Genomic DNA, 17139 nt, shown 5'->3' on the forward strand with positions numbered 1-17139 from the left:
TCCATTGGTCTGATATTGCTCATAGTGGCACAGATATAGATCTACTTGGAGAACACAACGTCTCTAAAACTGCTCCCCTCTGCCCTCAAAAAGACTAGAATCAGCATTGTTGTTCCCTTTTAACAGGAGGTTCTCACTGATTTATCCAACAAAATTTGTTTCACGTCGCTAGTAATTACAGTTTCAGTAAAACTGAAACAATCAATGCAAATTCTAATAATAATCAAGCAATTAACCTTCATTAATTTTAACTCATTTCCAGATTACTGCACTGAAGTGAAATCTACAATTCTGCCCTTTGGGCTTTCTTAACCACTCAATAAACCAATGTTTAATAGGATTGTACAGATAAGCCATATCCGCATTTTTCAGCATTCAGATAAATCTGGAGCATATGCTTGATGGCCTGACTTTATATATGTAACAGGGATCATTAAAATCAAGGGTTGAGTGATTTACAAGGACATAATTCCAGCCAGAGAATCTCGGCTAAGGTAGTAAACCATCTGAGTTGTCATCCACATTATCTCAGAATGCAACAGTAAATAAATCCAAGATGTCATTGATTTCATATCCCTCAGGTTTTATTCATTTGCAGATTATGTGTGTGTGCCTGTGTCTGTGTGTATCAGATTGTTGTACTTATAAGTGAAGAATCATGGTTGCCAGGACCAATCCAAGATATTTTCTAGCAGGTACCAAAGATTAGATGGCGCCTAGCCAATATTTAACTGACACCTGAAGATTACCCCAGGATAACTAGTCAATTTAGGATATGTAAAGAAATCACACAGTTTGATTCTGCAAATTCCCCCAAATCTGGAGCCCGAGTCTACGGAGAGGGGCGGCATACAAATTTGATTAATTAATAAATTAATATAAATAAATAAATAAAGCAAGGGTGTCAAGCTGGCGGCCTTCAGGTGGGATGCATAATGCACAGGCCACGCCCAGCTCCGCGAATGGGAAAAACATCACGAAACATCATGTGACGGCAAGATGACATGGCGAGTTTGACACCTGTGGCCTAAAGCTACTGTCTCATTCTGACAAAATAACAATGTAGATCTTGGTGGCTGCTGAGAGCAATAAGCCTACATTTTCTATTAATATCATGTCACATTGTATATCACTGTACCTATGATGCTCATGTTATCTCCTGACAGATATACAATGATTCTAGATTATTTGTGGGTTTACAGCAGGTTTAGATGTCATTTGTAATTCTCCTGTTTTCCTCCCCAAATGTTTCATATGTTTATTCCCTTATGGGGAGGAGTTATAAACTAATAACTACCTAAAGTTGTTTGATTTGTTAAATTAAGTTTAGAATTTAAATTTAGACACCGCCATCTTGTTTTTTGCTTCTGCGCACTCATAGAAGCTTGGTTTGTAGCACATGTGCCCTCGCTCGCCCAATAGCGAGGTAAACCAGAACCCACCCCTGGGTGGAGGGACAGACTAGTTGTATAGGGAAGATGGCTTTTAAGTCCATGAAGAAAGAAGAATGTGTAATCAGAAGAAAGACAGAATACTGACCAGTCCTGGCCTTCTTTATATATGATATTTGGATAAAGCTAAATTGATCAGAATAAGATATACACTTTTCTTTTTCTTTTTTCTTGTACATCACTTTTGAAACCTGATTTAGACTAACTTTGGGGTTTGTTGGCATGGTGCATGTGCATTTTAGTTGTTTTTAATTTAAGATATATAGGCATTACCATGGGTGGGCTACTGTCTGGACAGGGGGGGGGATGCAGTGGGGTAGCAAAAATGGAGCTCCACCCCAAAGCACCCAATTTGCACTGAAAGATGTTGAAAGAAAATGCAGGGCATCATGCATAAGCAACGCCCACAGTGTGGTAGTAAAAATTTTGGTAGCCCTTCACTGGGCATTACCTACATCTAACTGATGCCTGGTAGGTGCTCATCTGTAGCATAGCAAGCATTTAGATTTATATACCGCATCACAGTGCTTTACAGCCCTCTCTAAGCCATTTACAGAGAGTCAGCATATTGCCCCCAACAATCTGGGTCCCCATTTTACCTACCTTGGAAGGATGGAAGGCTGAGTCAACCTTGAGCCTATTGAGATTTGATCTGGCAAACTGCTGGCAGCCAGTGATCAACAGAAGTAGCTTGCAGTACTGCACTCTAACCACTGTGCTTTCTTCTTTTAAAACTGCTTTCTTCCCAAAGAGGACAGACAGGCAGACAGCTTGTTGTTAGAGGATAGTTTTGTATTGTTCATTTTAAATGACTGTATTTTTATTAGTTAATGACCAAAATAAATTTTCTGTCAGTCTGCTGTCTGAGAGGTCCTTGGTGTTCTCTGAGCTTGCTTGTTTTATTGTAGATGTTTCATTACCTTAACTAGGTAATATCATCAGTGCTAGTAAAAAGTGCCACTTGCTGTCGGTTTATATTTAGAATATAAACGGATGCAATGACAATAGCAATAGCACTTGGACTTATATACTACTTCACAGTGCTTTTACAGCATTGTCTAAGCACTTTTACAGAATCAGCATATTGCCCCCAAGAATCTGGGTCCTCATTTTACCCACCTCGGAAGGATGGAAGGCTGAGTCAACCTTGAGCCGGATGAGATTTGATCTGTCAAATTGCAGGCAGCCAGCAGGCAGCAGAAGTAGCCTGCAGTACTGCACTCCAACCACTGCGCCACCACAGTTCAGTAAACAGCCCAACCAAAGAATTACAACATACCAAAATATAAACCAACAGCAAAGAGCAAACTCCTTACTAGCATTGATGATGCTACCTAGTTACGGTAATGAAACATCTTCCAAGAAAACAAGCAAGCTTCAAGGAGCCCTCATTTCAATCCTGAGCTACAAATATTCTCCTTTATTAGTCTGCTGTCTGTTTTCCCAAAAAGAGGCAGAGACCTCATTTGTATCTTATTCTACATTTTTATTATTATTATTATTATTATTATTATTATTATTATTATTATTACTATTATTATTACTATTAATTAGATTTGTATGCCGCCCCTCTCCGTAGACTCGGGGCGGCTTACAGCAATGATAAAAACAATATATAATAACAAATCTAATAGTTAGAGTCTAAAATAGCAATAATACATTTAAAAAGTCTAAAAAACAAGAAACCCCAATATATAAAAAACATACATACAGTCATATCATACATAAAAAACTACATAGGCAGGGGGAGATGTTCAGTTCCCCCACGCCTGATGACAGAGGTGGGTTTTAAGGAGTTTACAAAAGGCAAGGAGGGTGAGTGCAGTTCTAATCTCTGGAGGGAACTGATTCCAGAGGGTCGGAGCCGCCACAGAGAAGGCTCTTCCTCTGGGTCCCGCCAAACGACATTGTTTAGTTGACGGAACCCGGAGGAGACCAACTCCGCTTAGCCTAAAATATCATATGAGTGTAAGCCTCCTCCTCCCAAACAGTCAGAGTCAATTGAATTGGTATTGAATTGAATTGATACAAGAGCTTTCTCATCCTCAATGTATGACACTTTTGGTCAGAGGCAATATTCTTGGAGAGAAGGCATTCAACCTTCAGTAGAGGAGACTACAGATCTGCCAAATTGCTTGAGAGAGTAATCATTTAATTGCATACTATTTATTTCTAGATTTATCTGTCACCCTCTAGGTAATAGCTCTCAATCCAATAGCTCTCAATCCAATGTACTAATAAAGCACAAATAAAACCCGTGTAAATCAAAAGTAGTACAACCAGGAAAAAAACCCAATTACAAGAATCAATTAAAACAGCAATTATAAACAACGGAGGCTAATATAAGCATCTAAACATGTCATGGAGCTGAAACTACTTAAAATGCATCTCAGGGAGCCTCCTTGAATGGAGTGAGACACACACACACATACATCCCAGTCTAGCTAGCCCAGCACTGTTGGCAAGGACTGGCAGTGGCTCATCAGGGCTCCAAACAGCCCTTTATATTTAATCTGATGTTTACTTTTGTAGGCTTGCTTGGAATTGCTAGGGGCTGAACCTCAGACCTTTTGCATGCAAAGCAACACTCTTGACAGCCAGAGATGGGCTCTTCCTGGTTCAGACTGGTTCGTCCAAACCAGTAGTGACCTGCTGGTGACGTCACAATGACATCACAGAACTCGTTCGGCTGGTGCTGGTCCATGGGTTTTGCCATTTTTTTTAATTTGGAAGGGTGTGTGTGTATTTTTTTTCTTCCACACATATGCAGAAGTTGAGTTTCTGGCACTGCACATGCGTCGCTATCTTGGTTTTGGCTTTTTTTTTAAATGGTTTTTTTGGAACTGGGCATGTGTGAGCTCTTGAGGCATGCCCACGCAGCATGGGAGGACATGAGTTGGCAACAAAATAAGTTAGAAGCCACCCCTGTTGACATTGAACTATACATATTGAGTTCATTAAATCTTTCCTGATATGTTTTATGCTTAAGACCTTCCATCATTTTTGTAGCCCATCTTTGGACCCGTTCAGAGATATTGATAAAATTGAACAGGTCCAAAGACGGGCTACAAAAATTGAACAGGTCCAAAGACGGGCTACAAAAATGGTGGAAGGTCTTAAGCATAAAATTTATCAGGAAAGACTTAATGGACTCAATCTGTATAGTCTGGAGGACAGAAGGGAAAGGGGGGACATGATAGAAATATTTAAAATATGTTAAAGGGTTAAATAAGTTCCAGGAGGAAAGTGTTTTTAATAGGAAAGTGAACACAAGAACAAGGGGGAACAATCTGGGGGAAAGATTAGAAGTAATGTGAGAAAATATTATTTTACTGAAAGAGTAGCAGATGCTTGGAACAAATGTCCAGCAGATGTGGTTGGTAAATCCACAGTAACTGAATGTAAACATGCCTGAGATAAACATATATCCATATAGGAAATAGTATAAGGGCAGACTAGATGGACCATGAGGTCTTTTTCTGCCATCAATCTTCTATGTTTATTATTATCATTATCATTATCATTATCATTATTATTATTTATTAGATTTGTATGCCGCCCTTCTCCGTAGACTTATATAAAAGCAAGATAAGGAGACTGAAATGCCCAAGGAAATAGGAAGGTATTCTTTCTAGTGCCAAAAAGATCACAAATAGGCTTTCCTGCAGAAGTTCTTCCATACCTGAGATGCTGCTTCTGAAAAGGCCTATTCATAACCATTTCCATTCATAACCAAGAGTCGTGGTGGCATAGTGGTTAGACCGCAGTATTGCAGGTTAACTCACTGCTTACCGCCAGGAGTTTGATTCTGACAGGCTCAAGGTTGAGTCAGCCTTCCATCTTTCCCAGGTCAGTAAAATGAGGGCCCAGATTGTTGTTGGAGGTGATGTGCTGACTCTTGTAAACTGCTTAGAGAGGGCTGTAAGGCCTGTGGAGCAGTATATAAGTCTAGGTCAGTGATGGCAAACCTGTGGCATGGGTGCCATACGTGGCACATGGAGCCATATGCTGGCATGCGAGCCGTTGTCCTAGCTCAGCTCCAACATCCACGTGTGTAACGGCCAGGTGATTTTTGGCTCACACAGAAGCTCTGGGAGGGCATTTTTGGCTTCCAGAGAGCCTCCAGAGGGATGGGGAGGGCATTTTTACCCTCCCCTGGCTCCAGGGAAGCTTTGCAGGCAGGGGAGGGCGAAACACAAGCCTACTTGGCCCACCAGAAACTGGAAAACATAGAAACATAGAAGACTGACGGCAGAAAAAGACCCCATGGTCCATCTAGTCTGCCCTTTTACTATTTCCTGTATTTTATCTTACAATGGATATATGTTTATCCCAGGCATGTTTAAATTCGGTTACTGTGGATTTACCAACCACGTCTGCTGGAAGTTTGTTCCAAGGATCTACTACTCTTTCAGTAAAATAATATTTTCTCATGTTGCCTTTGATCTTTCCCCCAACTAACTTCAGATTGTGTCCCCTTGTTCTTGTGTTCACTTTCCTGAACACAAGAACAAAAACAGGCCATTTCCGGCCTCCACAGGGCTTCCAGGGGTTGGGGGAAGCTGTTTTCACCCTCCCCAGGCATTGAATTATGGGTGTAGGCACGATAGCATGCACACACACTCTTTCGGCACCTGAGGGGAAAAAAGGTTCGCCATCACTAGTCTTAAGTGTTGCTATTGCTATTTGCTGTGCATCCAGTTTTGCCAAATTATTCCTCACAAATCACAAAGCTGAATTTACAAGTATTATTAGCAATGCCGAGTCAATATATTCAAATCCATCCCACCCCCAACCATTTCCAATAAAACTAAGAGAAAAAAGAAATTACAAGTGAGTCCCTGTTTGACTACTGGTTCATTTAGTGTCAATTTGCAGTCACGACAATGATGAAAAAACTATTTTGGCATTGCAAAACAGTCTTTTCATTTATAAACTTTGCAGGTCTGTAAAGCAAGGAAAGCTCAAGTAAATTCTCTCATATTTTCACTTCCACTTCATTTAACAACCAAACTGCCAGTCCTAGTTGTTGTCACTAAATGAGGAATAGCTGTATTTAATTTCCAAGGAAAGATGTCTCAAGGAAACCTTTCTTTAGATTGCAAAGCAGGGACAGCCTGGAAGGGTTTTTGGTATTATTATTATTATTATTATTATTATTATTATTATTATTTATTGGATTTGTATGCCGCCCCTCTCCGCGGACTCGGGGAAGCTAACAACAATGATAAAAAAAACAGCACGTAACAATCCAATTAATAAAACAACTAAAAACCCTTATAGTAAAACCAAACATACACACAAACAAACATACCATGCATGCACACACAGGGTAAATAAAGGGTAATAAAGAACAAAAACCTAGATTTTCTTGCAGATATGAAAGGAGTCCTCAGACTTTCCCAAAATAAATTCTAAGATACTTTGAGATTGAGGAGGAGCAGATGGGACAAGGATTGAAGGACATAGGGGTTTTTTTTTTGCATAGCCTCAGTTATATTCATATAACTATGACTATATTTATGTAATGGTAAACTTGCAAGTTTTAGAGAAAAGGAAAGAAATTTGAAATCCATTCAACGTGAATCACTTTTTCACTGGGCTGATGTCTCACTGTGGAGGTCCTCCCATTATCAACACAATATTACAATAGCCTATTCTTAGAATAATCAAATGTCTTCAAATGCAGCCTTTGTCACCTATCTTAAAGGTTATCTAAATATTTTCAGTACAGACATTTCGCCACTGTGATTATTCATACTATTATCAAGGAGTGAAGCATTTCCAATGTCTGTTCTTTAAAGTGTAACTTAAGAAAAGGTAGGAAGTGGAGTTTGGATACGGTGGAAAGAAGAACGATTATCCAGGACAAAAAGGAATGACACTAGTGTAAATGAAAAATTGCTGGGGGGGGTTTCTTTTTGCATATCATCCTTTTTCCTTTTCATGCAATATGTTGCCTACTCCAACATGCAATGGGGGTAAGGCAATGGGTATGTATGTTAGAATGTGTCAAAACGAAGCACCGATTCATTGGCATAAACCAGCCTCTATCTCAGTGATGGCAAATCTATGGCACGGGTGCCACAGGTGGCACAGGGAGGCTTATCTGCTGGCACGTGAACCATTGCCCTAGCTCAGCTCCAAGGTGCGTTTGTGTGCCGGCCAGCTGATGTTTGCCTCACACAGAGGCTCTGGGAGGGTGTTTTTGGCTTCCAAAGAGCCTCCGGGAGATGAGGGAGGGTGTTTTTACCCTCTTCCAGCTCCAGGGAAGCCTTTTAGAGCCTGGGGTGGGCAAAACATAAGTTGGGAAATAGTCCATTTCCGGCCTCCAGAGGGCCTCCAGGGAGTGGGGGAAGCTGTTTTCGCCCTCGCCATGCATTGAATTATGGGTGTGGGCACTTGAGCATGTGCAATAGTCAGTGATGGGCTACCAAAATTTTTACTACCACACTGTGGGCATGGTGTATGCATTTTGTTTCAAGATCTTTCAGTGCAAATTGGGTGCTCTGGGGTGGAGCTCCAAATTTTGCTACCAGAACCGCGTTCCTGACCGTTCCCATAGGAGCCCATCACTGGCGAAAGTGCACGTGCTCTTTTGGCACCCGAGTGAATAAAGGTTCTCCATCACTGCTCTATCCCAACCTCCTGGCTTCCTAACTCACAGGATTCCCAGGGTGTCCAGATTATGGGGGAACTGAGACATCCTCCCCCAGGCTTTTATATTTTATGTTTGGTATATATGTGTCGTATGGTTTTTTAAATTGTTGGGGGTTTAGATATGTTTTATTTTAATATTAGATTTGTCTCACTGTTATATTGCTTTTGCATTACTGTTGTGAGCCGCCTCGAGTCTTCGGAGAGGGGCGGCACACAAATCTAAAAAATAATAATAATAAATAATAATAATCATGGGATCATGTTGTAGGGAGGTTGCTTTGAGGATTGACTCAAATCTACAAGGAAGCTAGCAAAGTCATCCGAGTAGTTGTGGGGGATGGGACGGAGGTGAAGTATGGGAGAGAGAGAAGAGGTCCAAGACCTCCTTTAAAGGAATAAAGTTTGTGTCAGATTACAGGTAGTCCTCGATTTACACAACAGTTCATTTAGTGACCATTCAAAGTTACTAGCACTGGAAAAAGTGACTTACACTTACAACCGTTGCAGCATCCCCATGAATGCTTGGCAAGTGGTTCGTATTTATGACGGTTGCAGTGCCCTGGGGTCATGTGATCATTTTTTGCGACTTTCGGACAACCAAAATCGATGGGGAAGCCTGATTCACTTAACAGCCATGTCATTAACTTAACCAATGCAATGATTCACTTAACAATGGTGGCAAGAAAAACCATAAAGTGGGGCAAACTCACTTAAATGATTCACTTAGCAACAGAAATGTTGGGCTCAATTGTGGTCGTAGCTCAAGGACTACCAGTAGTCGCCTGTTCTTTGTATCTTTGTTTTCCCCACAGTATTCAAGGCACCATATAGTGTGGTCTGGCCCACCGTTCCCTGTGGGCTGCGCACGTGAGCGCGCGCGCACCCCAAAATACCGGGTCGCACGCCCTTTTCCATGGGCGCGCAGTCCCCATTTTCCATGGGCGCACAGTCCCGCGGGGGGGGGCAGGGAGGCGCCGGCAGCAGAAGGGAAGGGAGCCGCAGTCGCCCCTGCCTCCCCATGTTGCTTCCGGCCCCCTCGGCCTTTTGTCACTCCCCCCCGCCCGATCCGCCCCCTCTGCTCCACCGCCGCATCCTACCTTTGGGCGCGGCTCCTCCGCACCCGGAACGCACGCCTTGCCCGTCTCTTTGCTGAGAGCACTTTCATCCCAGGCTCTCAGCAAGGGGGTTGCAGGAGAGGCAGGGCAGGTTGCGCACGCTCCCTATCTCCATACCAGGCCACTCGGAACATTCAAAATAAGAAAAACTTTTGCCAGCGAAGGCTTTTCTTATTTTGAATGTTCCGAGTGGCCTGGTATGGAGATACGGAGCGTGCGCAACTGCGCGCGCGCCCCCGACATTGAATATCACCTTCGCCGGCCTCTGCTGAGAGAACGCCTGCCGGCGAAGGCTTTTCTTATTTTGAATGTTCCGAGTGGCCTGGTATGGAGATAGGGAGCGCGCGCAATGGCGCGCGCCCCCCGACATTGAATATTACCAGCCTCCGCTTAGAAGAACGGAGAGAGAACGAGAGTGAGTGAGAGCAACAGACAGCAAGATAGAGAGAAAGTGAGAAAGAGAGAGAGAAAGGGGGGAGAGAAAGAGATAGCAAGAGAGAGAACAAGAGAGAGAAAGAGTGTGAGAAAGAAAACAAGAAAGAGTGAGAGAGAGAGAGAAAGCAAGAGAGGGAGAAAGTGAGAAAAAGAAAGAGACCAAGAGGGGGAAAGAGAGAGAAAGAGAAAGAAAGAAAGAAAGAGAGAGATGAGAGAGGAAGGAAGAGAGAGAGAGAGAGAGAAAGCAAGAGAGAGAGAGAAGAGTGGAAGGAAGAGATAGAGAGAAATGATAGAAAAAAGGGGAGAAAAGAGAAATGAGAAAATGATTGAGGCAGAGAATGACAGGAGAGAGAAACAGAGAGAGAAGTGACTTGATTTAAAGCATATGGTAAAAGCACTTAAATAATAACAGAGAAAAAAAACCCAGCCCTCACCTGTTTTTATTAATAGTTATGTTTTTGGTTTTGCTGGTTGATTTAGTTTTAATAGTAATGGATTTTGGTTTTTTAAAATTATTAATTTCTTTTAATAAAAGGGATTTTTTTCTTATTTATTTATTTATTATTCTATGCCGCCCAGTCCCAAAGGGACTGTCGCTCAGACACTATACTTTTCCGCCCACACCGAAAAAAAATTAGAGGGTACATTGGTCTGGCCTTCCCTTTTCCTAAAACAAGCCTGTGAGGTTGGACTGAGACATAAAAATTGGCCCCAAACCCATTAGTGGTTTTAGGGCCAAAAACCACTACCAGGAAAAACTCCATCTGTTTGGATACGGTATATTTCTCTATCACAACTAAAGATAAAACAAAACTACTTTCCAGGTCATTTTTTAAAAATGGTATTTCATCTTGCTACTTACTCATTCTAATTATTTTGAGTATGTTGAGCCAAAGTGAGAACTACAGTAGTTTGGGATCATGATTAAGAGACTGAGCTAGAAACTGGGAGGCTGTGAGTTCTGCCTTAGATGCAAAGCCAGCCTGGTGACCTTGGGCCATTCATCCTCTCTTAGTCCTAGGAAAGAGGCAAGAGCAAACCACTTCTAAAATCTCACCAAGGAAACGGTTGGGACATGTAAGGCTGGTTGCAGGAGTCAACACTGTGTCAGAGGCACCAAATAAATAAATAAAAATATTGAAATTGAAAAATATTGAAATGTTACCAAATTCCTTCTGGAGCTGTCAGATTCCTGATCGTTGGCTCCAACGGACCAACACAGCTCTCTTTCGGTAATGATTGCATTTTGCTTTCTATGTAAGATCAAATTGCTATGTTCTGAAGCATTTTAGATGCAACTTTTTCCTTTAGGGCTTCTAAACAGTGACTCCCAGCACTAACCACCAAAAGACCTTGTGCTAGGATTCTGGTTTTCCTTCCTTAACACTCTCCCCCCCACACTCCCCTTTCTCTCCCTGCCTCTCCCCCTCCTTCTCGAGAACAAAAGTGAAGTGATAAGAAAGAATGGAAAGTTCACCAAAGGAAGGGCATAATGCCTCCACATCTCATTTTCTAAGGTTTCATAAGTAAGGTAGGATGATTAAAGAAGAGCAATCATTCTCCAAAGTCTTTATTCTTTCTTTTATCTCTCCAGGAAACTAACAAACAAACCCTGGAGTAGAGGTCTTCAAACTTGGCAACTTTAAGACTTGTGGACTTCAAATCCCAGAATTCTTCAGCCTGCAGAATTCTGGGAGTTGAAGTCCACAAATCTTCAACTTTGAAGTTTGAAGATCTCTGCCCTGGAGGGGTGAAGGTTAGGCCATGACATTTAACTGCTTGATGGCGCCTCTTCTCAATTGACACATAGAAGCTGATGAAGGCAACAAGCTCTTTTAGGCATCCAATCAGCACATCTTGTTCTCTGATAAAGACTAACAGCTGGATAACTCATTAGCCTTGTGACCTTAGCCTGCAATCCTAGGGAAGGGAATTCCCGCCTTTAGGAAAGGACTGATTAATTTCCCCTGTGTCTTGGGGGATAAATCGCATTCCTCAGAATCTGATAACTGTAATTTTTCACCAAAACCATTGAAATACTATCATAAACTTCTAAGGCACTCTTACAAGACCATCTAGAAATCCCTAAGTGTTGTACCACATGATTCTTGACAAATCTATATTTCCTTTTATGTACACCGAGACCATATGCACCAAGACAAATTCCTTTTGTGTCCAATCACACTTGGCCAATAAAGAATTCTATTCTAATTAAATTCTCTCTGTGTCTCCCTTCCTTTGCCCTGCTCCTTGTATGGCAGTTGTACCAAAACAACAACAGCAACAGCAACACATACACACACAGCTGGAGCTGCAAGCATTCCTACAGGTAAAGCAAGGTCCATCTATCTATTTCCTAGGGATGTAATGAAGAGAAAGGAAGAGTTTGGCAGTGTCAACAATTACATTGCCCCCTGCTGGAAAAGCCACCTTTGGTGTGGTTTTTAGCGGCACCAGTCACCACTAAGGACTGAGAAACAGCAGAATAATTGGGTCTTGTCTGTCTGTCTGTCTGTCTGTCTGTCTGTCTCTCTTTCTCTATGTATGTCTATGTATGTGTGTCTACTGTATACATTTGGACGGGGCTGTTAGGAAGGGGGACACTTCCTCTCTATAAAGCGGTGTCTTCTGGATTCCTTGAACTAGCACTCCCATCATTCATAACCGACAGGGTCATAAAGAAAAGGGCACCAGTCGAGAAAGATCCCCCACGCCCCATCCTCACATTTTTGTGGCAGAGGCTGCCTTAACTGAAGAGACCAGGGACGGGGTGGGTTGGGCGGAGCAGTCTATCACAGGATCAAACCCCGCCACCCGCCTGCTTTTCCCCGGACGGCCCGGCTCCTCCGACGCGCGGGTTCCCGACGCCAACCCAACGCTTTGGCGTAACAAAACAGCGGAGCAGTCCGGCAAAGGTTGGCGCCGAGCGCTGGAGGGAGGTGAGGGGGAGGGGAGACGGGACGACGGTACCAGCCAGGAAGAGACCCAACGAGGGGAAGACGTTGGAAGAGGAAGGGAGGGGAAGAAAAGAGAAAGAGCCCGGAAGAAAAGTTGCCCTCCCAAAAGACCGTTATAAATAATCTCCCATCCCCCATCCACAAGACCAGCGGACCTGTAGAGCTGTCATCCAACAGGGGCTCCCCTCTAGGCTAGGGTGGGAGCGGAACCCGAGGTCTCCAAGCGTTCACAAGGGAGACTCTCCGGTGGGGGGGGGGGGGCTGGAAGCGCCCCGAGAGTCGATTCGCTCCAGACCCTCTTAATTGCCCCCTCCGTCCGCCCCCATGCCTTTTATTCTAAAGAAAGAAAGCCCAAGCAAAAAGCCGCAAAGATTGGAAACCGGAGCCGAAGACAAGGAAAGGCAACAAAGGAAAAAGTGGGGTGGATGAAGGTGGCCGGTGGCTGGCTAGGTGGGTGGGGTAGAAAGCTTCGCATCCGTATAGAGAACTGGGAAGGGGGAAAGCCGCCTAGAGTCCCTAGGGAGATGGGCGGTGTACAAATAGGAAGGAAGGAAGGAAGGAGAGAGAAAGAAAGAAAGAAAGAAAGAAAGAAAGAAAGAAAGAAAGAAAGAAAGAAAGAGGCAAGGCGTGGATACCCAATTGCGCTTTTGCGCATCTGAGCATCCCGATTTCACTTTAATTCCGCGGCTCTGGTTTCTTTTCATTGCCCCCCCCCCCTGCTTTGAGACTCTTTTATAAAATAAGCAGCGGCCTATAAATCTCTGTGGCCTCTTGGAAAGCTCGCACTTTCTTTCCCCCCCGAGGATTCCTTCGGGGTCGGCCTAACGGAGGTCTTGCCCTGGGAGAAACATTTGGCGTTATTCCGGCTCTTTTTGGTTACGGGCGCCCGCTCCCTTAATTCCAGGAGAGATTGCGTAAAACTCGGTCTCCTTCGGAAGTCTTGGCTGAGAACCCTCGGTTTGCACGTTCCCAAAGGGAGTTGCGCGCAGATCTTGCCTTCCTCCCTCTCCTCCCCAGCGCGTCCGCGCCTTTCTCAAGTCCCGGCCCGGCTGCGGAGCCTCCTTACCTGCGTGGCTCATCTTCCGAAGTCTTCCTCCTCCTCCCCACCTCGCCAAGTCGCGCTCTCCTCCCGCTTTTTTGCGCACTCGAGCTTTTCAAATCATATTTGGCGGTTTTGGGTGGCTCCCCTCCGCAGAGCCAACCCCGCTTCCTCCGGCAAGCTAAAGTTCAGGTCGGGGCATTGGAGGGATCGGCGAGACGCGGGGAAGAATCCGCTGGGCAAGTTGCGCGCACGCTGGGCAGGGATCCTCCAAAGTGACCGCGGCCACTGGCTAGCCCGGGCGGCACCGACGTCGGGCGCTCAGTGCCTCGGACAGCTGCCGCCTCCCTGCCGCCCCATCGCCGCTATCGGCTTGTTTGCAACTGGAAGGGTCCCTGCCAGTCGCCGAGCGCTGCCCAGGGAAGCTGCTGCTGCTGCTCTCCTCCTCCTCTCCTCCTCCTCCTCCGGCCGACAAGCATTTTCCTTCCTTCGCTGCAGAGGAAGCCCTTTTGCTCACGCAGAGACTGAAAAGCAGCCGCGAAAGGAGTGGGGGGGAGTGGGGGGGGGGGGAAGCGAGCACGGACGCCAAAAAAACAAACCAGAGATTTAAAGAGACCGCCGCTGCTTGCTTTTTTCTTTTTGAGTGTGTGGGGTGTGTGTGTGTTAGAAGTGAGGTTTAGAATTAGAAAGCCAGGCTTTGGATATGAAGGAAACGAATAATATACTCCCTCCCTCCCTCTCCCTCTCTCTCTCTCTTTCTCTCTCTCTGTCTCTCCCCCCTCCCTCCCTCTCTCCCCCATCTCCGTGTCCCTACCCATTACTAATGTGACCCCAGAAATTGAATGCAAATAAAACCGAAGGCAAGAAATTGAAAGCAAGCAGAATCTCTCCCGCTCAATCCTGCTGAGTTATACACAGTGGGACTCGCGGCCACAAGACTTCTATGAACGGGGCTACTGATCGGCCACTTTTTTTGCAAGGTGAAGGCGGCGCTGGATGAAAGTTCGACAAGAACCCCAAATACTGTAAAGTCCCGTCCGGAAAACAAACAAACAAAACACGCCCCCCCCCCCCCCCCCCAGCTATTATCTCCGCTATCTCTGGGCCAAGGAACGGTCCGTCTGGGCACGCTCCCGGGCGTTCCTTCCTTTCTTTCCGCGCAATGGGCGCAACCCCGGCTGAGCGGAAAACTACAGCAGAGGCAACGCGCTCGCCCTTGATCTACTTGGCGGGGGGCTTCGCAAAGCCAGTGGAGGAAGGCCAAGGGCTCCTCGGATCTGGAGCTTTCAAGTAATTCTGAGGGGGAAATAAATAAAAGCCCTTATCGCCTCCGGTGTTCCCACCGCCTTCTTTTGCGCTTTGGCGCAGTCGCGTCAAAGGCTTCCCCCACTCTTTGAAGGCACTTAGTGTGGGCCGGTTCCCCCTTAACACAGGGGGTCCCCAAACTTAGCAACTTTAAGACTTGTGACCTTCAACTCCCAGAAGTCTCCAGCCAGCATAGCTGGCTGGAGAATTATGGGGGTTGAAGTCAACAAGTCTTAAAGGTTGCCATGTTTGCACTTGTGGACTTCAAGCATAGCTGACTGGAGAAATCATGGCCGGAGTCAGCATAGCTGGCTCGAGAATTCTGGGGGTTGAAGTCCACAAATCTTAAAGTTGCCAAGTTTGAAGACCACTGACTCTTAACAGCCAACCTCACCCTTGCGCCATAAGGAGATTTAAAAGAGATTTACTGCCAGGTCGGCGCGCGCAGACCTACATCCCGGAGTCCCAACCTGCATCCGACCTAGTAGAGTTTCGCGCGATGGTCTGAAAAAGATGGGGAAAGACGGAATGGTGCGAGGTAAAAACTTGCCGAGAGAGGCGAGCTGAGAAGTGGGGGGCTAAAAACCTGCTCTCCTCATCGACACTCAGAGGAGTGGGAGAAAAAAGACAGCCACTTCGGGGGGTGGGGGAGGTGGATCGGGCCCTGTCAGGGGAGAGGGACTTTACCTGGAAAGAAGTGACTGCAAGTTCAGCTCCTCGGGTGAAAATGTGGCGTGAAGTGAAGCGTTTCTTCCCGGCAGGGAAAACCACCTACTACCCCATCAAGCCTCAGGCTGAGTAAAGAGGCGAGAAATGTTTTGAATTCCGCATTGGGGTTAACTCCCCGCCCCCCTTCGCTCAGCCCTGCTCTTTTTTTCCCAGCTCAGGAAAGATGACACAATTTCCTCAACCGGCAACCCCATTGATAATACCTGGCTGGCTGCTGTGCTTTGCAATCACTGTGGCCCATTTTACAACCAGGACGAATGGTTGGGATTTCAATATACAGTATATACAGGAAGGGTCTGGGGAAAGGATCCCCACTGTAGTTGAAGTTGCTGAGGGGAGTTGCTTGTGAGAAAGCACCTATCACACTGCACAGATGTCCAGAAATTGATGGAATTGGCAGAGTTAGAAGGGACCTTGGAGGTCTTCTAGTCAAACCCCCTGCTCAGGCAGGAAGCCCTATTGCATTTCAGACAAATGGTTGCCAATCTCTTCTTAAACATTTTCAATGTTTGGAGCATTCACAACTTCTAGAGGCGAATTGTTCCACTGATGAATAGAATTCTTCTCTCCTTTTTTGCCCAAGTTCACCCTTATTCACACTCAAGGACCAATATAAGCATTGAGAAACTTCCTAACAGTGAGGACAATTGACCAATGGAACAGCTTGCCTTGAGAAGTTTGCTTATTTATTTATTTATTTATTTATTTGTTTGTTTGTTTGTTTGTTTATTTACTTATTTACTTACTTACTTACTTATTCATTCATTCATTCATTCATTCATTTATGAGATTTGTATGCTGGCCCTCTCTGGAGACTTGGAGCGGCTCACAACAACAAAACAGTACAGATCCAATGGTTAAAACAATTTAAAACCCTTAATATAAAAAACAATCACGTATCTCATACAAACCATATGTAAAGCAGAAACGGCCCAGGGGAATCAATTTCCCCATGCCTGGCGACAGAGGTGGGTTTTAAGGAGTTTGCAAAAGGCAAGGAGGGTGGGGGCAATCTTAATCTCTGGGGGGAGTTGATTCCAGAGGGTCGGGGCCACCACCTGGCGGGACCTGGGTCCCGCCAGGTGACATTGTTTTGTCGACAGGACCCGGAGAAGGCCAACTCTGTGGGACCTAACCGGTTGCTGGGATTTGTGCGGCAGAAGGCGGTCCCGGAGATATTCTGGTCCGATGCCATGAAGTTGTGGGTACTTCATCACTGGAGGTTTTTAAGAAGAGATTGGACCTCTTCATGTCTCTAAAATTGTATTGGTCCTGCTTGAGCAGCGGGCTGGACTAGAAAACCTCCAAGGTCCCTTCCAGCTTTATTCTGATTTTCTTTCCTTTTCTTTATTACCGGTATTTTATTTTCTTTTATTTTTTATTTATAGCTGAAGCAGAGGAGTAATGAGGAAAATATGATCCATTGTTGGATCTGATTACAGGGATCC

The 17139-nt window shown here is 44.9% G+C and overlaps 1 protein-coding gene across 4 annotated transcripts in view; it reads right to left on the reverse strand.

Moving 5' to 3' along the window:
- The window catches only part of FGD5 (FYVE, RhoGEF and PH domain containing 5), a 171998-nt gene extending 156264 nt beyond the window's left edge, over nucleotides 1-15734 (reverse strand). For 3 of the 4 annotated variants that reach the window (XM_070738318.1, XM_070738320.1, XM_070738317.1), the window contains exon 1: nucleotides 13685-14116. In XM_070738318.1, coding sequence (XP_070594419.1) covers nucleotides 13685-13697 — 13 coding nt within the window. In that variant the 5' untranslated portion in view covers nucleotides 13698-14116. Of the gene's footprint in view, nucleotides 1-13684; nucleotides 14117-15649 lie in introns of those variants that run through there. The other variant, XM_070738319.1, reaches the window with a different exon arrangement.
- Nucleotides 15735-17139: the final 1405 nt, after the last annotated feature.

Source organism: Erythrolamprus reginae, chromosome 2 (genome assembly GCF_031021105.1).
Source record: "Erythrolamprus reginae isolate rEryReg1 chromosome 2, rEryReg1.hap1, whole genome shotgun sequence".
NCBI classification, from domain to species: Eukaryota; Metazoa; Chordata; class Lepidosauria; order Squamata; family Dipsadidae; genus Erythrolamprus; species Erythrolamprus reginae.